Source organism: Candoia aspera, chromosome 1 (genome assembly GCF_035149785.1).
Source record: "Candoia aspera isolate rCanAsp1 chromosome 1, rCanAsp1.hap2, whole genome shotgun sequence".
In the NCBI taxonomy this organism is placed as follows: Eukaryota; Metazoa; Chordata; class Lepidosauria; order Squamata; family Boidae; genus Candoia; species Candoia aspera.
Genome location: NC_086153.1, coordinates 1,142,968 through 1,169,868, shown reverse-complemented (window position 1 = coordinate 1,169,868; position 26,901 = coordinate 1,142,968). Strand labels below are relative to the sequence as shown.

General features: G+C 53.6%; 2 protein-coding genes across 3 annotated transcripts in view; both read left to right on the top strand.

Annotated features, from left to right (window-relative positions):
* PHF12 (PHD finger protein 12) overlaps window positions 1-7,917 on the top strand; it is a 29,466-nt gene extending 21,549 nt beyond the window's left edge. The window contains exons 6-15 of one of the 2 annotated variants that reach the window (XM_063295070.1): window positions 291-423; window positions 499-663; window positions 843-1,007; window positions 1,837-2,614; window positions 3,316-3,435; window positions 3,756-3,899; window positions 4,565-4,663; window positions 5,021-5,103; window positions 5,256-5,394; window positions 6,714-7,917. In XM_063295070.1, the coding sequence (XP_063151140.1) occupies window positions 291-423; window positions 499-663; window positions 843-1,007; window positions 1,837-2,614; window positions 3,316-3,435; window positions 3,756-3,899; window positions 4,565-4,663; window positions 5,021-5,103; window positions 5,256-5,394; window positions 6,714-7,066 (2,179 nt within the window). In that variant the 3' untranslated portion in view covers window positions 7,067-7,917. Of the gene's footprint in view, window positions 1-290; window positions 424-498; window positions 664-842; window positions 1,008-1,836; window positions 2,615-3,315; window positions 3,436-3,752; window positions 3,900-4,564; window positions 4,664-5,020; window positions 5,104-5,255; window positions 5,395-6,713 lie in introns of both variants that reach the window. The other variant, XM_063295061.1, reaches the window with a different exon arrangement.
* Window positions 7,918-12,059: 4,142 nt separating this feature from the next.
* On the top strand, window positions 12,060-26,042 carry DHRS13 (dehydrogenase/reductase 13). The gene is made up of 5 exons (XM_063295278.1): window positions 12,060-12,234; window positions 16,003-16,121; window positions 19,505-19,628; window positions 19,834-20,145; window positions 25,531-26,042. Exons 1-5 carry the CDS (start codon window positions 12,102-12,104, stop codon window positions 25,788-25,790), a joined length of 948 nt encoding a protein of 315 aa, XP_063151348.1. The 5' UTR covers window positions 12,060-12,101; the 3' UTR covers window positions 25,791-26,042.
* Window positions 26,043-26,901: the final 859 nt, after the last annotated feature.

Genomic DNA, 26,901 nt, shown 5'->3' with positions numbered 1-26,901 from the left:
GGCTCCCTCCTTGCTGGCCTGGCCCTGTTGAGTCCTGAGGCAGAATTCCTCTTTTTCTGCTTCCCCGTGGTTGGGCTTTGCAGGTCAGGTCGCGAGGGGACCCTCCTCAGGGAGCTTGCAGGGGTGCTGAGGTTCTGTTCCCGGGGCAGCTCCCTTTGGCAGGAGCAGGAGGCCATGGGCTGGAAAGTGTGGACCGTCGCAGGAGACGGTCCTGGACTAGGTGGACCGGGCATGAGAGGGCACCTCCCCCGTGCTGCTCCGTGAGTAAAGACTCCAACCTCCTCCTTCAGGAGTTGCCGGGTGGCCCCTCTCATCCAGTGCGACTACTGCCCCCTCCTGTTCCACATGGACTGCCTGGAGCCCCCACTCACGGCGATGCCGCTGGGCAGGTGGATGTGCCCGAATCACATTGAGCACGTGGTGGTAAGCTGGGGCCTCGCCTCGGGGGGGGGGCGGGACGGCCTGTGGGGTCCCCTTAGGATGGCCTGTCTCTTCCAGCTGAACCAGAAGAACATGACTCTGAGCAACCGGTGCCAGGTGTTTGACCGTTTCCAGGACACCATCTCGCAGCACGTGGTGAAAGTGGATTTCTTAAACCGAATCCATAAAAAACACCCACCCAACCGCCGAGTGGTCCAGTCGGTGAAGAGGAAGGGGCTGAAGGTGGGTGACAGGGCACGAGGCGGCCCCTTGCGGGTGACACCGGCGAGCGGTGGGCTTCCCTGCGCGCTCCCTCTGTGCTTGTAATGCTGGGATCCTGCCGAGAGATGGCAGCCTCGCTGCTTGGAAGGGTGGCGTCCGGAAGGCTCCAAGCACCAGGCCGCCTTCTCTGCTGCCCGCAGGTCCCGGATGCTATCAAGTCCCAGTATCGGATCCCACCAGCATTGATAGCGCCTGCGGCCATCCGAGATGGGGAGCTTATCTGCAACGGCGTTTCCGAGGAGCCTTTGCGTAAGCACCGCGGCAACACTTCCCAGCACTTAGCTGCCCAGTCGGAACAGCAAGAGGTAATGGCTGACAAGCCTCATCTTTGACGGGGGGGGGGGGGGGGGGAGGCAGGGGTTGCCACTGTGCCGGGCTGCCTCAGACGCCCCTCCTCCAGTTCTGAGAGCAGCTGAGTCGGACCCGACTGCGCAGCGGAGGAAGTCCACCCGAGCACAGCCAAGCCCTCCCGGCACCGCCTGGCCGTTAGCCCTGCGCCTCCCCTCTGTGGAGGGCCGAGTCAGGTTGCCTCGCATCCAGGGCCGGGCGGGGAACCCCGGGCAGATTCGGCTCCTCTGCCCCGCAGAGCTTCCTCAGCCCTGCTTTGAGGGGCTGCTAGGAGAGCGAGAGAGAACAGCCGCATGGGTGTGGGATTATAAGAAATAATTGGGCCAGCAGCGCAAAACAGATTTCAGGGGGCTGGTGAGTTGAAACCCCCAGGCCGGGTGCTGAGATTCCTGGAGGAGAAAGCGCACCACCAAAATGCTGCTTCCCAGCAGGTCCTCCTCTGGCCGCAGGAGGACTCCTGCGCGCTCGTCAGAGAAACGGCTTCCTGTTTCTTGCGCGTTTGGTAGACACGAGGGTTGCCGAGACATTTCCAGCAGGGCTCCTCCTCTGGCAGGGCCTTCGGGAAGAGGATTAGCGTTCCTCTCGGAAGAGCGGCCCTGCTCGCATCCAGGCCCGGCTGCCAGAGGCAGGTGGGCGCAGCATTCCCAGACAGCTGATGCCGTGCCAGAAACGTCTGGGCCGAGGCAGGGCTGCCCCGGTCAGGAGCAAACCCGGTCCTGAGGCTGGGGCGGAGCGGACCGCGGGGCCCCTCCCAGGCCCTCACCCAGCCTTCCTTTCTGTTCCTAGTGGCTGTGCAGCATCGTCGCCCTGCAGTGCAGCATCCTGAAACACTTGTCCACCAAGCAGGCACCTTTGCCCTGGGACTCAGAGCAGGTGGAAAAAGCAGACGTGAAGCCGGTGCTGGCGGCCGACGGCTCCCTTGCCAGTCCACACCAGGCGGCTGACAAGCTGAGCACCCCTCCCGTTTGCCCGGCCTCTTGCACCTCCGGGCGCCTCCCCCAGAACTCCCTGCAGGACGAGACCCCATTCCCTTCATGTGCGGACAGGCCCACAAAGCCCCCCCTGTGTGGGACATCCAATGGCCTTGGCAGCACCGTGGAGGTGAAGATCAACGGCCCTGGCTTCTACGTCGATGCCTCCACACCCGCCTCTCCCAGGCCGAGCGGGCAAGGTGGGGCGGCCCCCGGCCTGTCTCCTCGTCAGCAGCCCTGGCCCAGGCCCAGCACTCCCCCGGCCGCTTGTGGGCTTCTCAACCATGTGGCCGGTGCAGTCGTCAAAACGGAGAACACCGTGGGGCCTGTGCCGTGCCCCCACAAGGTCGCCGTGCCAGTCACTACCCTGCTGGCTTCCGTCCCCAGCTCTTGCTTCAGCCTGGAAGCTGCCACCGCGTGGCAGCGGAAGAACGCTCGGGCGCAGATTGGGCCTCTGCTGACCACGGATCTGGGGGCAGCAGACTCTCCCCCGACCGCCACGTGGGCACTCACTCCTCCCCAGGCGGCTGTGGGCGAGGGTGGCTCTGCCATCACCCCTGCCCACGGCTTCTGCTCATCAGCCCCACCTCCAGGTGAGTGTGCAGCCAGGTGGGGAGGGCTTGGGGCCCTTGCCCCGCCCTGCAAGCAGCCCCAAGTGAAGAAAGGCCTGTCCGTTTCAGAAGGCAGGGCCTCTTCCCAGTGCAGGAAGTGGGGATGGGTTTGCTGTGGACACCTGGGTGGTGCCGAGGTGACCATCCAGCCGTGCTCGGCGATTGTGGCCTCCGCAGCTTCAGTCGTCCCGCCTGGACGTGGCAACCAGATAAACGCAGGCTGCAGAAGCCGAGGCCCCTGGCTTGAGCCTGCTCCACCCTCTTGCAGCCCCAGGCCCTCATGCCTGAGGGATGCTTCCCAAAGCAGGGTCCCCCCCCCCCCGGTCCATTTCCGTGGGAGGCAGCTTCCTTTTCTCCCCAGGAGGGGTCAGAGGGAGACAGCAGCAGTGGCGCTAATGGGGAGAGCATTAGCAGCAGCAGGAGCTCACTGAGAGCCGTGTGTATAGACCATTCCAGAAGCTGAATGTGGACCAGTGGGCGGAAGAACGAGAGTTTTCTCAACCAGAAATACTTTTGCTCTGATTTTTACAGTCTCCCACTCTTAATTATAGCAATTTCTGAGAGTTTACTTTTCTCATTGTACTAACTTGGTCGTAAACTGGTTTAGGGGCCTGCCAGGATCTGGAAAATTTAACGGTAACCAAGAATCCTCACCGAACTGTTCCCTTTCCTCTCATCTCCAGATGGAAAGGTCAGCCCAAGCACCCTTCCCGCTTTAGCTACCCCTTCCTCGCTCCCTTCCAGTTCTTTGGCTGCAGTGGACGTTGCTGGTCCCGTGAAAGCATTAATCGATGGCAGTGGAGGTGAGGACTGGCAAACGCCCCCCGGCTGGTCTTGCGGCTGCAGTTGTTCCTGCCACGGCCGCCACACGTGCACACGCACACCCACACGCCGAAGGCTGCCGGAGGACGCAGTGCCGCTCCCGTCGACGCGTGGCCAAGCCGCCCACCTCTTGCTTTCTTCCGTTACCGGCTGGGCGAACGCGCCGCCCTTTGGGCCGGCCAGGCCCCAGGTTTCCCCCGGGGCTGCTGCCGGTGCCCTGGTTGCTTTGAAAGCCACTGGGCCGGCCCCTTGCCCCGTCCCGGCACTCAGCTGATCGAGCCCGTCGCCTTTTCGTTAGCAGAGATTGAGATCGGTATGCTGGATGAGAAACTGATCAAGTTCCTGGCCTTGCAGAGAATACACCAGCTCTTCGCTTCCAGAGCCCAGCCCTTGGCCGACAACGCGGGGAGCCGCCCGCCCAGTTCTGCCAGCAGTCCTGTAGGAGGTAGGCCGTGCGGCCTCGGTCCTGGGCTTTCCCGGGAGGATGGCCACCACAAAAGGGGGTTGGAAAGGAGGTAGGCAGAGACCCCCGCCTTTCTTGGTTGTCTCCCTGCTTTGCTCACCAAGTGTCGTACAATCAGAGTACAAAGTAACCCCTGAGAGCATGCGAGGAGCCCACCCTTGCTCAGAGCAGGGATCTGGAGCAAAGCACGGCTGGCAGGTGGTGGTCTGGCTGGGTTGAATCTAGCCAGCAAAGGCGGTCCTCCCCCGGTCTGGGTCCCAAGCACTGCTTTTAGCTGCCTCGGAGGAGGACAGACGCCTTGGATGCCTGCAGCTTTCCGATAACTCTTGAGTCGCCTTTGAACATCGGCACCCTGTCACAGCAGCACCGTTTATTTGCCTGATAAGCAAATTCCTCCCAGGGCAGATTTTGCCGAGCCTTTCTCTGGCCCAGGAGCAGCAAGGTGGCAGAAAATGGAGCAGGAGGGCTACGGGGGATGCAGAAGCCCTCTTTTCCCACTTTTCCTGGGGAGGCGGGACCGTGGGTAAGCTAAGCGGAGCCGAACCCAATTCTTCCCAGTTGCGACCAGAGGGGGATGTTGGGCTCTGAGCATCCCTTCTCCTGCCGCGGGAGGCGCCTGGCACCCAGGGCATCTTTCTGCCTTTCAGGACAGAGGAAGGAGGTGCAGGCCCGGGCTGTCTTCTACCCTCTCCTGGGCACGGGCAGTGCTGTGAGCATGTGCTACAGGACCCTCTACATCGGGACAGGCAAGGGCCGGTTCTCTGCATGGCTGGCAGGTGTGGGTAGGAGAAGGTGGTGAATGCACACGGCTCTCCGGGGAGAGGAGCCTGGCAGCCCTTGCTGTGGCTTGGGAGGCACTCCTGAGGCTTTCTCTGCCCCCCTCGCTGAGGAAGTCGCCCTCTGGGCAGCAGCTGAAACGTTCCTTACGTAAAACAACGTGGAAGGGCAGGCATCGGGGCCAGCTCTACTTTCCGGGCGGGTGCCCTGGCCCCGCTCCCTGGCCGAGGACTTCCTGGCTCCAGCCGGCAGCGGGGACAGCCTGCCTGCCCACCCACACAGCCGCCCCCGGGCTGCAGTTCTGATCCCCCTCCTTTGTCCGGCAGGAGCAGACATGGACGTGTGCCTTACAGACTACGGTCACTGCAACTACGTCTCGGGCAGACACGCCTGCATCTTCTACGACGAGGTGAATGGCAGCAGGAGGGGAGGGGCACAGGCTTTGGGCTGAGGCTGGCCCAGGACCGTTGGGGGGTGTCCAGAGAGGGACGAGGCCTCTCCTCCGGCTTCTCCCCAACCACAGCCATTCTGAGATTGGGCGCAACTGGGTCTCTTCCCCAGAACACCAAACATTACGAGCTGCTCAACTACAGCGAGCACGGCACAACGGTGGACAACGTCCTGTACTCGTGCGACTTCTCTGAGAAGACAGCGCTCGTCCCGCCCAGCAGCCTGGTTGCCAAAGTACAGCACGTGCTCAGTAAGTTCCCAGGGCCGTTTGCCCGTGGCCAAAAGGAGCCTCCACACCCCGTGTAGGTGCGCGCCCCCCGCTCCCCCAAGACCGTCCTGGTCCCCCGTATCTGATGCTGGCTGGCTCCAGGTTCTATGCTGCTTGCAAGGGAGAAACATTTTCACACGTTGCTCCTGCGTGAGTGGCATGTGGCTCACCCGGATCTGGAACACGCTGGAATATCTGGAACCTCGTTTCATACTTAGCTGCCGTCTGTGCCTTTCTAAGCTGTGAGCTTCCTGCTGAGCCGTCCTCCTCTAAATGGCACTCGGCGTGTCAACACACAAGACCTTCCTACTCCCCTGTGTTGTTGTAGCTACCCAGAGGAAAGTTGTAGGAGGAGGGCCTTGTTTGTCTTTTAATAAAATTTGTAGTGGGAAAAGGTGTTCCCGGGCTCCTTCCAATTTTTTGCCAAAGGAAAGTGCATTCAGTCCAGAAAGGACTGTTTGAATTCTCAGCACCACTAAATGCTTTTCCTTTTAACCTGAAGAAAAGCCACGTGGCTCAGATGTCCTTGGAACGGTGAAGACACAGACTGCCCGGTCTTTTGAGATTTCTGGCTGAGGCGCAGCTAACCAGGACACTGGGAAATCTTTCTCTCGGGCTGTCCTTGACCCCATGGCGCCCCAGCCCAGGGAGAATTCATCCCGTAGCCTCGGTGCTGACCCTCTACTGCAGTCTTTCTCAACCGTGGCAACTTGAAGATGTGTGGACTTCAACTCCCGAAATTCCCCAGCCAGCATGCTGGCCGTGGAGTTCTGGGAGTTGAAGTCCACACATCCTCAAGTTGCCACGGTTGAGAAACTTTGCTGTGCTGCCTCCTTGAGGTTGGTTCTTTCATGGGCATCCGATTCCCCAAATTGAACTGTTTTGTTTCACTGGATTCTCTTCTGCTTCCTTCTCATTCTGACACTCAAATCTTTTTTGTGGCGCTTGCAACAGTGACGTGTGGTGTGTAGACAAGACCGAGCTGTCAAGCAGGGAATGCAGAATTCGCCCTCCCACTTGTGTGAGCTGGAATTATCAACAGCAGCCAGCCACTGCAGCAGGAAAGCCTGAGCCGGGCCTTTCTCGGACCGTAGAAGCCAGCCGGGGGGATCAACCCAGTTCTCCGTCGTAGGCGATAGGATCCCCAAAAGATGACGCAGCGTAGCGCAGATTGCAGCTAATCATGAAATGCCATTTCGTTTGCGTAATCAAAGGGGACGCCACGCTGGGTTGTCTTGGCTCAGGACTTGAGAGCAGATGCCCCCCCCCTTGCATCCACCCTCTGTGTGTTCTGCCTCCAGAGCGCCACAAGAGCCGGAAGCCGCCGGAGGAGGAGCCGCCGCCGAGCGAGGAGGCGGCCGCGGTGGCGATGAGGGCCCAGGCCCAGGGGCAGGCCCGGCCCCCCTGCAGCTGCAGAGCCAGCAGCTCCAGCCTGATCGGCGGCAGCGGGGCAGGGTGGGAGGGGACGGCCCTGCTGCACCACGGCAGCTACATCAAGCTCGGCTGCCTGCAGTTCGTCTTCAGCATCACGGAGTTCGGGACCAAACAGCCCAAGGGGGACGCGCCGGCCTCGGTCCCGGAGGTGGACCTGGAGGAGAAGCCATCCCCGAAGGCCCACCAGGTCCCCGTGCTCCGGTCCAACTCCGTGCCGTAGGAGCCGGGAGCGGGAGGCGGGAGAGCCCTCCCTACGACGCGAGACGCCCGTGCGCCACGCCTGTCCGCTTTTTTTCCTACGTGGGCCGCAGACTTTTGATGCCCTTTGCATGACACGAAGAACTTTAATTTTTTTATGGTTTGCTCAAGTTTTAGGGGCATTTGCACATATATTTGTACTATACATTTCATTTAAAGAAGAAAGGAAACTGCCGCGTGCGGAGGCTGTGCTGGGTGGAGCCAGTGAGGGGGGGCTCATGGATGTGGCCCGAGGCAAGCGCTCCCTTGCAGTTGTAAAATAATCAAAAACTTGTTCTATTTTGTGCCAGTGACAATAGTTTTTATATTAAAAAAGAGAGAAATACAGTTTTCATACAGCAAAATCTATACAACTATCATTGTTTTATTTAATGTAAAGATGCGCCCCCCTCATGCCGGTTGTTTTTTTCCCGTTCCCGCGTCCTGGGCCTCCTCCCCTCCTGCCCCGCGGCACTGCTGGGGGCCGGGGCCGAGGGAGCCACGGTCCTCTATCCTGGCGTCCATCCTGTTTTCAGACGGTGAGAAGTATTTGGGGTTCTGTGTAAATACATCAACTGACGGCATTTTTCCGTGTTTTTTAAGCTGTGTACAGTGGTACGTGTGGTATGACGTTGCCTCCGGTTGTCTATTGTAGCAAAGCGTTTTTTGTCGTAAGCCTGTTTCCGCCCTTTTGTTCCAATACCTCCCTGCCCCCCACCCCACCATCCTGTTCTCTCAGCAGCTAAGTTCTGATGTACAGAAGTAATTGCGATGTTTTAGGCTTTACGGAAACTTTTTTCCTGTATTCTGTATATAAAACAACAAAATACGGCACTCGCTGGTGTCTGCCTGTCTGTCGAGACTCCCCGTTAAGTGGGCCGGGATTTCCCGTGGACGCCCTCTCCCTGCTCGGCCCCTGCTCCGTCGCGGTCCACGCCCACGCTCTCGGTGCCCACCCGCGGAGGGGAGGTGCCTGCTGCCACCTCTCCCTAGCGAGACGGCTGGCAGGGTCCCCCGAGATGACCCCCCGGCTGTGCGCAAGGGGCCTCCATCTCCACCCCCCACCCCCAGGTGTGTGCTGTGGGGACAGAACGGCTGCTTTGCAGGGTCTGATGGATGGAGGGATCGTGGGCCTTCTCTCCCGGCCTCCGCCCTGGAGAAGCGTTGGCTCTCTCCTGATCTTGACGTCTTTTGTACAAAAAGCCAAAAGCTTCCTTGGCTGTTCCAGTGGCATTCTGTCTGTATTAATACACACACCTGCCGGTATTGAAAGCGTGCGCAGGTAGCCCAGGCCTTGGCCACCCTTTTCACTTGCCTTCTGCCCCCGTCTCCAGCACAGCACAGCACACCCACGCACCACACCCTCCAGGAGCATCTGGCTTTGCCTGCGTTTCCGTTGGGCGACTTCTGCAGCTGATCTTGTGCCTTGCAAGCCACGGGCCCGTTTCTGTCAGCCGGTGCAAATGCTTAACTGCCCACATGAGTGCACTACTAGGCCAGGGGTCATTTTCTAGAGGAACCTGTGCACACACAGACACACACACTGGTGCCAGCCTGGCATTTTTCTGGTCTGCAGAACAGAACATTGCACATCGCAATCTTGCCTGCGGTGACTCCTTCCAGCACTCTGCACTTCTGTGGAATCCAGCCTCCCTGTTGTGGCTCAGATCCGGAGCCGGTAGGGTGTGTTGTGAGTAGCGCGCTTTGGGGAGGGATAAGGCCAAAACAGTCCAGTGCTCTGAGCAGCTTGCTTTTATTAGCCGGGGGCAGTGGGGGGAGAGCCCGGTAGGAAGGCTACTTACATAGGGCGAATTGCACCGAGGCGTGGATGGCGAGTGGAAGCAGAATTCCTGGGCCCCGGAGGCTTCCTGGCGGTGGTCCTCGGTCCCTGTGAAGTGGGGACACCGTGACAACGGCTGCCTCAAGGGCTTGGAGCCATTGCTGCGATTGCGCGCATGCTCCTTTCCCAGACCCAGGAACTCAAGTGCTCCTGTCCCCGTCTTGGGCAAGCTGGGAAAGCGAGCCAGATCCTGACAAACTTGCCTATCCAGAAAAACTTGGTTGCAGACAGGCAACTCTGGCAGGACCGACATCCGTTTTTCCAGACCTAGAGCCCATCAGCCTCCCTGGGCCAACTCGTGCTCCGTCGGCCAAGTCAGAGTCCAGCGCCGCTCCAGAGAGCTGCCTTTGTGGGGTCAGAGATTCCTACATTGCTCCGTGAGGCATAATGCTCGGCCACCGGAGCTGTCTAGCAAACGGTGGCTGGTGAGGAGGTTAATCTGTTCCCCCTTGGGCTGTGATTGTATGCCACTGCCTGGCCGCCTGCTCTTGGGGATATTTTGGACTCCAGGTGGTTTGTGAAGAGGGGAGAAGATCTTTTTCCTGGGAAGACTGCATTGCCTACACCAGTGCTTTCGACCTCGGGAACCTCCAATCTGTGGGTGCCAATTCCCAGAACTCTGGGCACTGAAGTCCACAGACTGGAGGTTGCTGAGGCTGAGAAACACTGCTCTGCACTGACTGCCAGGAACCTGAAACCAAAATCTCTGACCACGCCTGGCACCAAGTGGGTGCTCTTAGCCATTCAGGCACTCTGCCCCCCCAGGCAGCCTCCCTCCAGGTGGTAAGACCCTTTTCCACCTCAGGTGGGCTGGCAAGACGAGAGGGATCCCGGGCCTCCCCACCGATGGCTTCCGTTCAGAAAGGGCAAGTGTGGCTGCAACTGGACAGAAACAGCTGCATTGGGAAGACTGTCGCTACCTGAGGACCCGAGGGAAAGTTAAGGCAATCGTACTGCTTAACTCTCCCTGTTCACAGAGTTTGCCAGCAGCAACTGCTGTCGTGTCTGGCCCGAGGGAAAGGGGAAGGAATGGCTCATAGGATCAAGGGATAAACAGCTGGTTCTCTCCAGGCCAGTTCTGACTCTGGGCTCCTAGGTCAGAGGCAAGGACTGTTCATGGAAGGAAAGGAGGCTGGTCCCTCCGTGGTGCGGAATGACTGCTGAATGTAGGCTTACAAGGGAGACAGCTGGACGCTTTTAAACATTGGAAATTCGCTCCAATGGGAAGAAATAGGAATGAACTTTAGCAAGAAGGCAACTTTAGCAAGAAGGCAACTTTAGCAAGAAGGCAAGTCACTTTAGCAAGAAGGCAACTTTAGCAAGAAGGCAAGTCACTTTAGCAAGAAAGCAAGTCACTTTAGCAAGAAGGCAACTTTAGCAAGAAGGCAACTTTAGCAAGAAGGCAAGTCACTTTAGCAAGAAGGCAAGTCACTTTAGCAAGAAGGCAAGTCACGGCTTGGAGGAGCATGCAGCTCATCAAACCAGCAATTTAAAAACCTCTCTCCAAAGAAGTGAACAAGAACAGCCTTCTAGGTGTTGCAAAGGAGGAGAAGGATGCTCTGTACTTGCACTGATCTCTTGGCATCTGTTTTCCCTGTGAAAAATGGAGGTGGGGTTGAGCATCCTTGTTTGAACTCTTGTTCAGGACTGGAATCCAAAAGGATGAAGCAAATGGAGGCAAGCAGAGATACGACTAGGAGCCTGGCTGGCAAGAATAATAAATCCGTGGCTGCTTATGGTATTCAACCGAGGATTTATGAACACAAGGAATGGGAAATGGCTGTTCAAGCAATTGTCCAGCTTTCCCCTGAAATCAGCATTGCTCCCCAGGGACTGGAAAAAAGCCAAGCAAATCCCAGCATTGAAAAAGGTTTAATTGATTAAGAGAAGATACAGGAAATGTCAGGGCTTAATATCTGTTCAGGATAAAATGGTAGAAAGTCTTGTTTAAAAGAAATAAGTTTGTGTGTATATATACATTAAAAAAAAAATCCCTTCTTGCCCCTATGGGTAGTATGCATCTTCTTCAACCTCAGGTCCTCTGCCAGAAGCCTGGGAGTGTGAGGGTTCTGCGCAGGATCTTGCTGTTCCTAGCATTGCACCCTTCTGGCCAGAGAGCTCTGAGGTTGCTCCTGGGGTCTGTTGGAGCCCCTCTCCCAGCTTGGGGGGTCATAGCCCCAAGTGCCCCTACCACCACTGGGGCCCCTTTGGCCTTCACTTCCCACATCCTCTCTAGTTCCTCCTTCAGGCCCTGGTACTCCCCCAGCTTCTCATACTCCTTCTTCCTGATGCTGCTGTCACGTGGCACCACTACATCTATCCTACCACTGTCTTCTAGTCCTTGTCTACTACCACAAAGTCTGGTTGATTGGCCAGAACCTGCCTGTCCTGGGGGGGCCCAGCCCAGCCCAGCCCAGCCCAGCCCAGCCCAGCCCAGCCCAGCCCAGCCCAGCCCAGCCCATACACTGTGCAGATGTTCCTGTACACAATGCCAGCTACTTGGTTGTGCCGTTCAGTGTGTGTTGTCCCTGCCTGCCTCTTACAGCCTGCCACTGTGTTGGACTGTCTCTGAGGCCCCTCTGCACAGCCTGCCCCTCGGGTCCTGTCTGTCGTGGTAGACGGCTGCTTCTGTGGACCTGGTGCCGAGTGCCTGTTTGTGCTGCTCTGATCAGTGCCCCGGGGCTGTCTTTTAGTCCAGCCCTTCCCAGCCACTGGTGGGATTTCCCAGTGTCAGCCACCTCAGCTGTCTGTCGGTGGTACCAATTCTCTGTCCCTTCACAGCCTGGTACATCTTGGAATGTCTCTAAACACCTTGCTTAGGTGTGCACAACCATGTGACACTTTCAGTGCGTGCAGTAATTCTTTAAAGTCTGGCCCTGTATAGCTATCCCCCTATATGATACTGGGGTTGTCAGCCCTGCAAGGTAGACCAAACTAAGAAACCAATGCTTTGTGAGTCAGGAGTACCTCTATTGTAACGCTGTAGCAACCGAATCCTGCAAGTATGAACGAGCCTGGGACGGGGCCCAGGAGAGCCCGGGGCGAGGGGCGAGGGCGGACCGCCAGGCCGGCGGGGGCGGGGGGCGGGGGGCGGGGCGGCGGCGAGGCTACCCGGGAGGCGCGGCGCGGCGCGCTGGGCTGGCGGAGCCGAGCCGAGCCGAGCGGAGCGGAGCGAGCCATGGCCGCGGAGGCGCTGCTGGCGGGTGCGGCGCTGCTGCTGGGGCTCTACGCGCTGTTCTACTACAACTTCCTCGCGGCCACCCGCTGCCGGAACGCGGTCGGCCTGCGGGGCAAGACGGTGCTCGTCACGGGTGAGGCTGCGCGGGCGGCGGCGGCGGGTCCCGGTCCCGGCGCGCCGGCAAGGGTGCCCTCCGCTCCGGCTCCGGCTCCCATCCCCGCGCGGCCGCCGGCGGGGTGCTCCGCTGCCCGGCTGGCCGACGCGAGGAGAGCCGGGCCGGGGCCGGGCCACGGGGCGAAAGCCCTTCGCGCGGGGAGCCGCACTCCGGCGCCGCGGAGCTGCCAGCTTCAGCCGGCCTTGGTGGCGGCCAGCGGACCGTGGCCCCCGCGCGGCTGCGAGCAGGCAAGGCCCTGCGGGCTGCACCGGGTCGCTTCAGACCGGGGAGCCGCCCCCCCGTCTCCCGGGCTCCGCTTTGGCCCGGCCCCGCGGCGCCCCGCGTCGGGCCCTCGGCCGGGCCGAGAGAACTGGGGCCGGGCTCAGAGAAGACGGGGCGCGGAGGGAGGAACCGCGGTTCAGCCGCCCGAAGCGGGGCCGAGTCGCCGGGAGCTCAGCCGGGTCGGAAGCTGCCGCCGGCGCGGGCCCTTCGCCCCCCCCCCCCCGCGGCCCGGAGGCACCGGGCGTGGCGACGCTGCCCGCGACCTGCATCGCAGCGCGCGCCGCTCCCCCCGCCCGCGCCCTGGTTGGGTCGAGGGGCTGCCTCGGCGGGTCCTTCCCCTTCCAGTTGCCGCCCCGCTCCCGGCAGAGCTCCCGGCAGGTCCCCCACCGGGCAGTGCTGCTCGCCGGACCTCGCGGTCCCGGCCGGTGCCTGTATTAGTGGTAGAGTCCCTTAAGTTCTTGGGCTCCATAATTTCTCAAGAGCTGAAATGGACGCTTAACATCAGAACTATCATCAAAAAGGCACAACAAAGGATGCTCTTCCTGCATCAGCTTAGGAAGTTTAATCTATCTCAGGAGCTTTCGGTACAGTTCTGCAGAGGAATTGCTGAGCCTGTTATCTGTTCTTCTGTAACTGTCTGGTTTGGTTCCGCAACCAAGCAGGACAGATACAGACTTCCACGGATAGTTAAGCCTGCAGAAAGAATTATTGCAATCCGCCTGCCTTCTATAGAAGACCTGCATATTGCATGGGTCAAAAGGAGGGCGGAGGAGACACCTGCAGACCCTTCCCATCCTGGACATGAACTGCTTCAACTTCTACCATCAGGACAGCGCCGCAGAGTACCGAATGTCAAAACATCTAGACAGTTTTTTTCCTTGTGCCATTGCTCTGTTGAACTCCTAATTGATGTAGCCTGATATAATGATTGACAACGTATGGTAAGACATGACTGCTACGACGTGGCCGGTAATGCTCTGTTGGATGTGAACATATGTTAGACAACAGATGCAGTGTGCTGTCCCTTAATTCTCCCTTTAAATGTGAATGTGTGTTAGTTCATAGCCGTAATATTATTTTCCTTCAATTCTTTTTTCTTTCTTGATTGTATGGTTTTAGTAAATAACGTTGTTGCTTTATTATTGTTTAATTTTGATGTTGTGTAGGCTTGTTGAGAGCTCTCCCACCCAAGTCAAATTCCTTGTATGTCTAATCAGACTTGGCCAATAAAGTATTGTTTGTATGCTCTTCCGGCGCCCTGCCCTGCCTTGCCCTGCCCTCCTCGCCCCCGCCCCCTTTCCCAGCCCGGCTTCACGTTCGCTTCTGCCAGCGCAGGGCTCGGCTGGGGCGAGGCCGCCTCCGAACGTGCCAGGGCCCCAAAAGCGCCCGGGTGAGTCATGAGGGGACAGAGGAGTGGGCGGGGGAAACCGGGCGGGAGGCGTTTCTGCCCGGCTGCGGCTGCCGTTCCCAGGTGCAGGCGGCAATCCCAGCTTTACTCCCCACATTGCCCGCAGAAGGTGGCATAACAACCTATCTATTTTTGACCTTGATCAAATCAAGGAACAAAAGGGTGGTTTATTTGATCAAGGTTAAGATAGGTATGTTGTTCTCTGTGGTAACCCTTGATGGACTTCTACCAATCCGGACTGAATGACGAGGCTTTAAGGATTTGTTTACAGATAAGAGATCCCTTTTAGTTTGTATCTTTTTAATAGTAATTTTTGATCAAATTACTGTTTAAAAAAAGGAAGTCAAGGTGGGTTATTGTCAGGGCCAGCCTCGCTCCGAATAAGACACGGACTCACTTAATAGGGATTAAGGATTTCCGGTTTATTGAAACGGTGCTGACAGAAAGAAAAACGGGAATGGAGGCATGGTGGCATGGTGCCCTGTTTATACCCTCTTGCTGGACCCCGTGCTCCTCCACCCTCCATTGTCCCCATTCCTCTGACCGGACGGGCGATTTAGGTGTCGATGTGATTTGTGATGGGTGTCTGAGCGTTTTCCCGGCTGCCGTCTTTGTCCTCTGGTTGCAGGTGCGTCCTCCGGGGCACAAGGCTTGAGTTCTTCCGTGTCATCGATGCTTATCTGGATTACCTAGTGATATCCTTCTATTAAGCTGTAGATCAGTTCATGGGTGTGGACGCTTGGGTGATTAGCTGAGCATTGATTTGATTGTGATCCTTCCTCTCTTTCCTGATGATCATGACCCACATTGTGAGGCTCTCGTGTGCCTTGCAACGGGGTCATGACAGTTATCTTGAGTTTCTTTCTCGCTCTTCCTTCTGCCTCTGGACTGTGCAACCACTTTTCCGAGCCCCGCCTGAATGACTTGCTCCTTCCCTTCCCCCTTCATGGCACTTTCACATCTTCCCCAAGGTCATTTTTAAAATTCCTTTCAACTGGTCTTCAAATTTATGGTTGAATAATTTTGGACCTTTGGCCCATTTGTCTTTCGAAGTCACCTCTTAGGTTGGAAATGTTTATTTCTTAAACTGTGAAGTGGGAAACAAACATCTCCCTTTTCCCTCACTATTAACAACTGCTATGAACATTACTATACATTCAAAACAAAATTTGTGGTGAATGTTATCTAGTGTAATGGTTGCCTGTTCTAGAACACCATCAGACTCATGAGCAGGAATTCAAAGATACCTGATATATTAAAGAATAGCGTGCAGGATCACAGAGAGAGCTGAGAATGATGAAAGCGTGCCAAATTCAAGCGAAAAACCCTCAGTGCAAATGAAATCCCTCCCCCTGCAGAGTCTTCTCAAGTTCACAATCCCAGGTGCTCCTAACGGTCTCTGATGGTCCGCGGGAAAAGGCCTTGAACAGAGAACATAACCCAGACACATTCCTTTGTACTGATTTGACATACAGAGCTTGGTACAAGGTTCACAGCAGCTCCCTCCCAAACAGAAACACGCATCAGCGCCATGGCATGTGAAACGGTACGATGTATGAACTTCATTGAATCAGTGAACATGACATCTAGATTGATTTATTGAGGAGGATGGATCTGGAAATTGATGGTGGGTAGAAATGCAGTTGGTAGAACATGGCCTGTTGCGAGGAATGCATGATTGCTGAAAGAAGTGAAAATAGCTGTGGATCAAGGGGTGCTTCTGCCCACTTCGCCATTTTTGACCTTCCGAGCCAGCTTCTGGCAAGCAAAATCAATAGGGAACCGTGTGATTCACTTAATGACCATGCAGTTCACTTAATGACCGCTGAGATTCGCTTAATGCCTGCTGCAAAAACACATAAAATCGGGTCGGGTTTGCTCAATGGCCACTTCACTTAGGAACCAAAATTCCAGTCCCAATTGTGGTTGTTAAGCGAGGACTACCTGTAAGTGCACTCTACAGGCACACAAATGCCCTTAGAAAGGCGGGCCCAGCTCCTGTTCCCCCGTCAAAGGCTGGGTGATTCTTGGTGAACTCTTTCTCCGGACATTCCTAGGTGGAAATTCAGGGATTGGGAAAGCCACTGCCGTGGACCTGGCCCGCAGAGGAGCTCGTGTCATTCTGGCTTGCCGCAGCAGAGCAAGAGGAGAATCAGCTGTGTACGACATCAGATGGGTGAGCCCTGCCATGCCTCTATCTCAGCATTTCTCAGCCTGGGCCGCTTGAAGATGGGTGGGCTTCCAACTCCCAGCAAGGCTGGCTGGGGAATTCTGGGAGTTGAAGCCCACCCATCTTCAAGTGGCCCAGGCTGAGAAACGCTGCTCTATGATTCCCATGATTTTTCTCCATCTGGGATGCAGGTTTCTTCCTGATGGTGATGCAGGCCTGCAAAAGCCGAGTGACAGGTGGGCTGATAGAGGAGGGAGAGGTACGGGCACTAATTTCTTACTTCTAGGCCTGGCAGGCAAGATTCCATGATCACGAAGGTGGTTTTCCCAGGGCGGGGCTCATCCATTGCACTCTGAGGGTGCTGGCCCCTGCAATCTCCCCAAACGCAGGAAACCCAAGTACAGAATTGGTGGTAGTGGGGGGCTGCGTTCACTCTGGGGGAGGCAGATGACCAGGGTTGAGATGAAGGACTTCATTTGCACCTGGACGAGCTCCAGGGAAGATCAAGGGATTATTGACACTAATGACACACAGATACTAGTTGTGCAACCTGGCAGCAAAGTTTAGGTTGCTAAATAGGGGTGGAAACTCCAAACTGCTAGACAGAGTTTCTCAGAAGTGCTGGCTGTTCCATGCGCAGGCCAACAAGAGCCATCTTTGTGTGGGAGAAGGTGGTGAGGTTTTTTTCAGCTCTGGGAGGTCTCTGGAAACAGCTGGGTCTGGACCGAAGAGATGGGCTTGGATGGAACTGGCCTCTGGGTGCTTGGTATCAGAAAAGGAGCTGAGGAGCTTTTAAATGAATCCCAAGGAGCGGAGGAGTTGGGGAAACTGGGCTAGAGCTCGGCAGTGACAGGAGACAACAGCTGATAGACTTCTATATATGTGCGTTGCTAGGACATTATTTCAAGCTCTACCTCTGGAGGCCTCCAAATGGACATGACCACAATCAAACAGGTTACATTTTACGTAGCAACAGATGGGAAAACTTCACGCTGAACTGGAAAACATGGCCAGATGGTGGCTGTGGATCAGGCCATCAGCTGCTAATCGCTTTTCACATCAGACTGAAAAAGACTCGGAGAGATCCAATCCCAATGAGATAGAACCCAGAACCTTGTATTCTTCTATTTCAGAATATAAATTCGAGGTTAGAAACGAAGACCTCGATTTTGTGGACAGAGAGCTTGAAGAATGCTGGGAAGAAGTGAAAATGATTGTAAAAGAGGAAGCTGGAAAGCACAAAATAAGAGCCAGAAGGGAACAGAGAACACACTGGCTATCAAACAAGGCCACAGAGATAGCTAAAACAGTGTTTCTCAACCTCAGCAACTTTTAAGATGTGTGGATTTCAACTCCCAGAATTCCCCAGCCAGCGTGGGATGGAATTCTGGGAGTTGAAGTCCACACATACTAAAGTTGCTGAGGTTGAGACACTGGCCTAAGGAAAGAAGACTGGGCGGAGGGGAGGCCAGAGGAAACCCAGGAAAAGTAGAGATCTCAGGGCAAACTTCCTGTGACAGCTGAGAAGAGATGAAGAAGTCTGTCTCAACTCAGAGGGTAGACAATACTAGGAAATCAAGCCAGAATGCAAGGATCCTGAAAGAACGTCGTCCTATGTTGGGGTGACACACCTGTGGGAAAAGTGCTCCTGCTCACCAAGATGAACGGAAAGGGTGCCATTCAAGGTGCTGGCTATTCCTGAGGCAGCCCCACGTAACGTAGGGCGGGCTGTTTGTGGGATCCCACTGTTCCCGCTTGCCCCGCCAGAACTGCAGGGAGGGCCTGATCCAACGAGGCCTGTCACCCCGACAGAGCCCAGAGTTGTGCCTGCTCTGTCACAGCACGTACCTTGCGGAACAGAGATTCGGGTAGCCTTGAGCCTGTTCGTTTTGCAAGGCACTAAAGTTTCCAGGAGGTTAAGCAAGCTCTGCTGGCTGGTTGCTTTTGTTGTTTTCCTCTGCTGTAAATGAGGAACTGTTCTTTTTTCATCTTGGAGGTGTGTCATGTGGGTGGTTGATTTTATCGTCTTCGTCTTACGCCACCCAGTCATTGCTATGAGGTGAGCAGCTATACAAATTGAAAAAATAAATACAGGTACCCCTCGCTTAACAACCACAATTGGGCCCAGCGTTTTGGTTGTTAACCGAAGCGATCATTAGGTGAATCCAACCCAATGTTATGTCCTGTTTTGTGGCGATCATTAAGCGAACCACCGTGGGCTTTAAGCAAACCACATGATAGTTAAGTGAACCACACGGTTCCCATTGATTTTGCTTGCCAAAAGCCAGCCGGGAAGGTCGAAAATGGCGATCGCATGACCATGTGACTCTGTGATGGTCATAAATGTGAAGCAGTTGCCAAGTGCCCACATCGTAATCACATGACCATGGGGATGCTGCAGTGGTGGTTAGGATCATTGTAAGTTGGTTTTTCCCAGCACCGTCGTAAGTCAGAACCATCACTGAATGGTTGTTAAGCGAGGAGTGCCTGTAATCACCTTTTCAGAGAGGTCCCAGCCCCCGTGACGTGTCCCAAATTCGATCGTTTTAATGCGTCTTGCTTCCAGTGAGCATTCTGGCTTGGAGGGCTTTTACTTGGAGAGTCACTGGGAGTCAGCTACGATTTTATGGAGCACAACAACAGATCTAGGAAACCGCCCAGAGTCCCTTCTTTGTGGGGAGATGGGCAGCGATAAAAATTTAATTAATTAAAACAAATAAATTTAAAAAAATGTAATTATAGCCAACCAAGAAAGCCAAGATGACCGGAGCGGGAGATGGTGTTTTTTTATAAGCAAATGACAAAAAATGTCCGAACCAAGAAGTATTTCCCTCTCTGATCACAGTCCCCTGCAACTGCCACTGACTCAGAAGTAACACAGGTAGCCCTCACTTAACAACCATTTGTTTAGTGACGATTTGGACTTGTGAAGTGCTAAAAAAGCGACTTACAACCAGTTCTCACACTTATGACTGTTGCAGTGTCCCTGCGGTCACGTGATCGCAATTTGGGCACTTGGCAACCAGTTTGCATTTATGACCGTCGCAGCGTCCCGTGGTCACGTGATTGCCATTTTCTACCTTCCTGGCTGGCTTCTGGCAAGCAAAATCATTGGGGAACTGCGTGATTTGCTTAACAACCACATGGTTTGCTTAAAGACCACCACAAAAAGGGTCACAAAATCGGGTCAGATATGCTTAATGACCGCTTTGCTTAGCAACTGAAATTCTGGTCCCAATTTTGGTTGTTAAGCGAGGACTACCTGCATTCAATTTTCCAGACTGATAGCCACTTGCAGACCCGTCTGCCATGAATTTCTCCAGCCCCTGCTAAGCCACTGGCCCCAGCAGCCACGTACCGTGCTGAGTGTCCCTTCCCCTTCTTTCCAGGAAAGTGGGAACAATGAGGTGGTCCTCATGATCTTGGACCTGGCCAACCTGAACTCTGTGCGCGCTTTTGCAGAGATGTTCCTGAGCTGCGAGCCGCGTCTGGACATGCTCATCAACAACGCAGGTGAGGGAGGGCTGGAGGCAAGGCGTGGGCTGCTCCCCTTTGGTGCAGGGCAGACACATGCCAGGGGACCGGGAGGATCAAGCGGGGGGATCGTTGAGAATCTCGAGGGTTTCAAGGGCTTCTCTTCGTTCCTGAGGGATTCTGGTCATGATTTGAGCAGCAGAGGCGTCCTGCGGATGGTTTAATCGTCGTGCTTTTCCGGCAGGTATCTTTGGCGATGGTCAAACCGACGATGGCTTTGACCAGGCGTTCCAGATCAATCACTTGGCTCACTTCCTCCTGACCCACCTCCTCTTGGGCCGGCTGAAGCGCTGTGCCCCTAGCCGGATCGTAGTCGTGGCCTCTGACGCGTATCAGTTCGGGAAGATAGACTTTCAGAACATCCACAAGCCGACAGAGGGGAAGTGGAAGGCCTTTAAAGCTTACTGCCACAGCAAGCTAGCCAACATCCTGTATGTCCGGGAGTTAGCCAACCGGCTGGAAGGCTCCAACGTGACCTGCTATGCGCTTCATCCAGGTGGGTGGAAGTCCTGCTCAAAGTGCCTGATATGGTGCCCTCCAGGTCAGGCTGAAGCTCCTCCCAAGCATTTCCCCGCTTCCGCTTTCGAGTGGGGGGGGGTCCTTCTGCCCCCAGCAGCTTTTCAGCAGGGACTTCCTCAACCCACTCTGCAAAGCAACCCATGATTGCCCTCCATAGGTCAGCCGGGTAGGGAGAAGTCTACCCTCGTCCCGGGAGCTGAGAGGGCGAGGCTTCCCCAGGTCTCTCCTTTATCCTTAGCCGCCGCCTTTTTCAGTTTCTGTTTCTTCATTCCCTCTCGGGGTTGCAGGCCAGAGCAAGGAGCTTCCCCAGTTTGGGACAAGTCCTGTCCCACGGCCATTTTGCAATTATCCTCCTTAAACTAATTTTGCCCACTAACCCTGAAGCTTCGATAACCCTTCTTCTCTCTCTTCAGTTGAAGGGAAAGTGTGTGTGGGGGGGTGCACGAAGAGGTAAAAGAGTTACCATAGGGGCTACGATTGCATGGCTTCAACTGCCATCTTGACTTTTTGACAGCCCCCCCCCCAAACATGCTTGTCCTAAAGAAAATGTACCCCATTTGCTCTTTCGCTTTCTTAGAAGGCACATTTGCCCTTTCCCCAAATGTCTCCATCTTGAGAAGTTTTTGGCAACAAACCTCAACCATGTGCAGAAACGGGAAAATCTGAGCTTGCTTCTCTGTACCTTGGGAACATGGTGGGTCCCTTTGCCACTCAGCTATCGAGGTGGTGGGCAAGTCAAAACATGTGAAGTGGAGAAAGATCGATGCGTGTTATTAAAAATTCTCTTCCCCTAATTGGCAGAAGATTTCAGGCAGACCGAAGTGGTTCATGTAAAATGCTGCCAGCCTGCCTGTCTTGGAAAAGATTAAACCATGGAGATGCTGGGGAACATACCAAGATAAAGACTGCCTTTTAGCCTTTTCTGTTGACTCCCGGGAATCCTCTCGCTCTTCAGTAGGAAACACGCAAAAGGTGTTGCCTTTTCTGCCATTGCAATAGGAAAGGTTAATACATTTCACACTATGTTATTAGAAATGTATAGAAGGACAAGGAATTACTTGAAGGAATCTTTTAGAACAGTGTTTCTCAACCTTGGTGACTTTAAGATGGGTGGACTTCAACTCCTAGAATTCCCCAGCCAGCTATGCTATGCAGAGTGGGTTGAGGAGTCCCTGCTGAAAACTTCTGGGAGTTGAAGTCCACCCATCTTAAAGTCACCAAGGTCAAGAAACACTACTTTAGAAGGACTGAGCTAAGCCTCTCCCTCCTTTTGGGGGAGATGGGTGATGATTTTGTTGTTTATTTGTTTAGTCGCTTCCGACTCTTCGTGACTTCATGGACCAGCCCACGCCAGACCTTCCTGTCGGTCGTCAACACCCTCAGCTCCCCCAGGGACGAGTCCCTCACCTCTAGAATATCATCCATCCATCTTGCCCTTGATCGGCCCCTCTTCCTTTTGCCTTCCACTCTCCCTAGCATCAGCACCTTCTCCAGGGTGTCCTGTCTTCTCATTATGTGGCCAAAGTATTTCAGTTTTGCCTTTAATATCATTCCAAGTGAGCAGTCTGGCTTTATTTCCTGGAGGATGGACTGGTTGGATCTTCTGGCAGTCCAAGGCACTCTCAGAATTTTCCTCCAACACCACAGTTCAAAAGCATCGATCTTCCTTCGCTCAGCCTTCCTTATGGTCCAGCTCTCGCAGCCATATGTTACTACGGGGAACACCATTGCTTTAACTATGCGGGCCTTTGTTGTCAGTGTGATGTCTCTGCTCTTAACTATTTTATCGAGATTTGTCATTGCTCTTCTCCCAAGGATTAAGCGTCTTCTGATTTCCTGACTGCAGTCAGCATCTGCAGTAATCTTTGCACCTAGGAATACAAAGTCTTTCACTGCTTCTACATTTTCTCCCTCTATTTGCCAGTTATCAATCAAGCTGGTTGCCATAATCTTGGTTTTTTTGAGGTTTAGCTGCAAACCAGCTTTTGCACTTTCTTCTTTCATCTTCATCATAAGGTTCCTCAGTTCCTCTTCGCTTTCAGCCATCAAAGTGGTATCATCTGCATATCTGAGATTGTTAATGTTTCTTCCAGAGATTTTAACTCCAGCCTTGGATTCCTCAAGGCCAGCTTGTCGCATGATGTGTTCTGCATACAAGTTGAATAGGTAGGGTGAGAGTATACAGCCCTGCCGTACTCCTTTCCCAATCTTAAACCAGTCCGTTGTTCCGTGGTCTGTTCTTACTGTTGCTACCTGGTCGTTATACAGATTCTTCAGGAGGCATACAAGATGACTTGGTATCCCCATACCACTAAGAACTTGCCACAATTTGTTATGGTCCACACAGTCAAAGGCTTTAGAATAGTCAATAAAACAGAAATAGATGTTTTTCTGAAACTCCCTGGCTTTTTCCATTATCCAGTGGATATTGGCAATTTGGTCCCTAGTTCCTCTGCCTTTTCTAAACCCAGCTTGTACATCTGGCAATTCTCGTTCCATGAACTGCTGAAGTCTACCTTGCAGGATCTAGAGCATTACCTTACTGGCATGTGAAATGAGTGCCACTGTTCGATAGTTTGAACATTCTTTCGTGTTCCCCTTTTTTGGTATGGGGATATAAGTTGATTTTTTCCAGTCTGATGGCCATTCCTGTGTTTTCCAAATTTGCTGGCATATAGCATGCATTACCTTGACAGCATCATCTTGCAAGATTTTGAACAGTTCAGCTGGGATGCCGTCGTCTCCTGCGGCCTTGTTATTAGCAATGCTTCTTAAGGCCCACTCAACCTCACTCTTCAGGATGTCTGGCTCTAGCTCACTGACCACATTGTCAAAGCTATCCCCGATATTGTTATCCTTCCTATACAGGTCTTCAGTATATTCTTGCCACCTTTTCTTGATCTCTTCTTCTTCTGTTAGGTCCTTGCCATCTTTGTTTTTGATCATGCCCATTTTTGCCTGGAATTTACCTCCAATGTTTCTAATTTTCTGGAAGAGGTCTCTTGTCCTTCCTATTCTATTGTCTTCTTCCACTTCCGCGCATTGCTTGTTTAAAAATAATTCCTTATCTCTTCTGGCTAACCTCTGGAATTTTGCATTCAATTGGGCATATCTCCCCCTATCACTGTTGCCTTTTGCTTTCCTTCTTTCTTGGGCTACTTCTAGTGTCTCAGCAGACAGCCATTTTGCCTTCTTGGTTTTCTCTTTCTTTGGGATGTATTTTGTTGCCGCCTCCTGAACAATGTTGCGGACTTCTGTCCATAGTTCTTCCGGGACCCTATCTACTAAGTCCAGTCCCTTAAATCTATTCCTCACCTCCACTGCATATTCCTGAGGAATATTCGTGAGCTCATATCTAGCTGATCTGTGGGTCTTCCCTAATCTCTTTAGTCTGATCCTAAATTGTGCAAGAAGAAGTTCGTGATCTGAACTACAGTCAGCTCCAGGCCTTGTTTTTACCGACTGTACAGATGTCCGCCACCTTTGGCTGCAAAGGATGTAATCAATCTGATTTCGGTGTTGTCCATCTGGTGAAGTCCATGTATAAAGCCGTCTCTTAGGTTGTTGGAAGAGAGTGTTTGTTATGCAGAGTGAGTTGTCTTGGGAAAATTCTATCAGCCTATGTCCTGCTTCGTTTTGTTCTCCCAGGCCATGCTTACCTGTAATTCGAGGTGTCATTTGACTGCCCACCTTAGCATTCCAGTCTCCCGTGATGAAAGTAACATCTCTTTTAGGTGTGTTGTCTAGCAGGTGCTGCAGATCCTCATAGAACTGCTCTACTTCAGCTTCTTCAGCATCTGTGGTTGGGGCGTATATTTGGATCACTCTGATGTTAGAGGGCTTGCCCTGAATTCGAATTGAGATCATTCTATCGTTTTTTGGATTGTATCCGAGCACTGCTTTAGCCACTTTACTATTAATTATGAAGGCTACTCCATTTCTTCTGTGGTCCTCTTGTCCACAGTAGTAGATCTGGTGGTCATTTGATGTGAAGTGGCCCATTCCAGTCCATTTCAGTTCACTGACGCCCAAAATGTCTCTCTTTAATCTTGACATCTCACCAATAACCACATCCAATTTGCCCTGGCTCATAGATCTTACATTCCAGGATCCAATGGCGTGTTGATCCTTAGAACATCGGATTCGCCGTTCACCACCAGCACCGTCGGCCGCTAGCCGTCCTTTCGGCTTTGAGCTAGCTGCGTCATCACGTCTGGGGCTAGTTGAGCTCATCCTCTGTTCCTCCCCAGTAGCATTTTGACCATCTTCCGACCTGGGGGGTCTCATCTTCCGATGGTATACCAACATATCTCTGGTTGTACTGATCCATTTAGTTTTCACGGCAAGAATACTGGGGTGGGTTGCCATTACCTTCCCCAGGGATCGCATTTAGTCTGACCTCTCTGTCATGACCTTCCCGTCTTGGGTGGCCCTTCACAGTTTAGCTCATGGCATCATTGAGGTGCTCAAGCTCCAGCACCACGACAAGGTAACGATCCTTTGCTGAAGTGGGTGATGATAGAAATTTGAAAAATAAATATAAATCAATCAGTCAGTCAATCTGGTGCCTTCCAGGCCATCCTGGCAGTGAAGGATCCTGGTAGTTGAAATGCCAGTTATCCTGGACCTAAAGCAGGGGCAGGCTGGTTCCTGTGCCCCCCAAGGCCACGAAGCTGTTTGGAGGGGGGGGCTGCCCCTAATGCCCTTGATGACTACAAGTACTGAACACTGGCAACCCAGCTTTCTCCCATTTTGAGGCAAAAAAAGCACAGAAAATGAATAATCCCCACAGTTGGTTTAACATTTACACAAGCACACACTATTCTAACCAGCTCAGGGAAAAGACAGGAAATCTTTATTTGAATTTGTTAGCCACCCGACTCCAACAGGTTCATGGGTGTGATGCAGCCCCCCCCCCCATTTGCATCATCACCCACCCACTTCAGCTCTTGGTCTTCTGAAAAAGATTAGAGCAGGGTTTCTCAACCAGGGTCCCGTGGCACCCTCGGGTTCTGCAAGAGGTCACGAGGGGTTCCCTGGGAGATAACGATTTATTTAAAACATTATTTCAAATCCGGGCAACTTCACATGAAAGAGGAAAGTTTCATTCTTTATTTGAGCTTCAATGTGCAGGGGTTCCCCAAGGCCTGAAAAATATTTCAAGGGTTCCTCCAGGGTCAAATGGTCAAGAAAGGCTGGATTGGATGTTGCTCAAAGACTGCCAAAGGGTCCAGGTTTCCCGTGGGAAAGGGGTGCCATGCAAACGGCTCCATCGCGATCTTCCGGTCCATCTGGGCAACCCTGGAAGGTGAACCCTCTCTGTCCCTGGGCTGCTCCAACTGCCGACTGCCTTTGCTTTCAGGACCTGTTAACACTAATATTGCTCGCACCTTGCCATGGTGGCTGAAGAAGCTTTTTTGGTTCATCAAGCCCTTCCTGAGAGACCCTAATGATGGAGCTCAGACCAGCATCTACTGTGCCACCGAGGAAGGCATTGAAAGGCTCAGCGGGCGGTATTTTATAGACTGCCAGCCCCAGGTGCCCTGGAAGCAGGCCCGCGATGACCACGTGGCCAAGCAGCTCTGGGAATTCAGCGAGAGACTGCTGGGACTAGCTGCTTAGAGGGGGCTCCTCTTGCGGGGGGTGCAGATGGTGGTGGCAGCTGAAAGAGGCTTCAGATGAAGCTGTGAGATCCAACTGCAGGGAGTCGGAGAACCACCCAGAAGTTGAGGTGTGTGTGATACGAGCGTTTAATTCCCCTGAAGTTTAAACACTGGAAACCATTTAAGCGTTTGTTGCTGTGAGCTGCCCAGAGCTTGGCTTTAAGATGGGCGGCCATACGAGCCTTTTAAATAAACAAACATACCCCATCAAGTTCTTGGTCTGTCTTTTCTCCACCCTGGCCATTTTTTTGGACTTCAAATGACCTGCATGAAAAGGGAGACTCCTTCCTATTCCTGGGCTGGGACCAGGAAGAGGAATTCCAAAAATAGCATGCTTTTCACCAGCACAGAGGAAGCGGTTATCTCAGAGCAAACTGGAGTATTTGTCCAACTTCTTGAATGTTCTCTGCTGGGACAGCAATTCTTCACGGCTTCTCGTGAAAACAGATCTCTTCCAGCTCTTGCTATCTACCCTACTCCGAATTACAGGTAGTCCTCACTTAACAACCACAATGGGGACTGGAATTTCAGTTGCTAGGTGAAGTGGTCATTAAGTGAATCGACCCTGTATGACCTTTTTTGCGGCATCATTAAGTGAATCACTCCCCACTGATTTTGCTTGCCAGAGGCTGGCCAGGAAGTTCGAAAATGGCGATCACATGACCACAGGACACTGCGATGGTCATAAATGTGAACCGGTTGCCAAGCATCCAAATCATGATCATGTGACCACAGGGACACTGTGATGGTTATAAGTGTAAGGACCAGTTGCAAGTCGTTTTTTCAGCACCTTTGTAAGTCCGGACCGTCACTAAATGAATGTTTGTAAAACAAGGACTGTATAGTCTCCCTCTGAGAAGAATAAGGACAGATGGTCCTACCTGTATTTCTTCTTCTTTCGTAACCAGCTGACTTGATCAAATTCTAGGTTACAGAAGGTAAAACCAGGGGATGCCAGTTAGGAAGATGTCCTGAGCAAATCTTTGCGGTTGTCTAGCGAGAAGCCAACATTGATCTGTTAGCCCTGAAGCAGGAACAGGAAACTTGGAACAAGACCATCTTGGATATAC

What these genes read in the sequence shown, in the direction of transcription:
- DHRS13 (XM_063295278.1), top strand. Translation starts at nt 12,102, where the DNA reads ATGGCCGCGGAGGCGCTGCTGGCGGGTGCGGCGCTGCTGCTGGGGCTC. An exon ending in CATGCTCATCAACAACGCAG is followed by an intron (nt 19,629 to 19,833) that starts GTGAGGGAGGGC and finishes CTTTTCCGGCAG; the next exon opens with GTATCTTTGGCGATGGTCAA. An exon ending in CTGCTATGCGCTTCATCCAG is followed by an intron (nt 20,146 to 25,530) that starts GTGGGTGGAAGT and finishes CTTTGCTTTCAG; the next exon opens with GACCTGTTAACACTAATATT.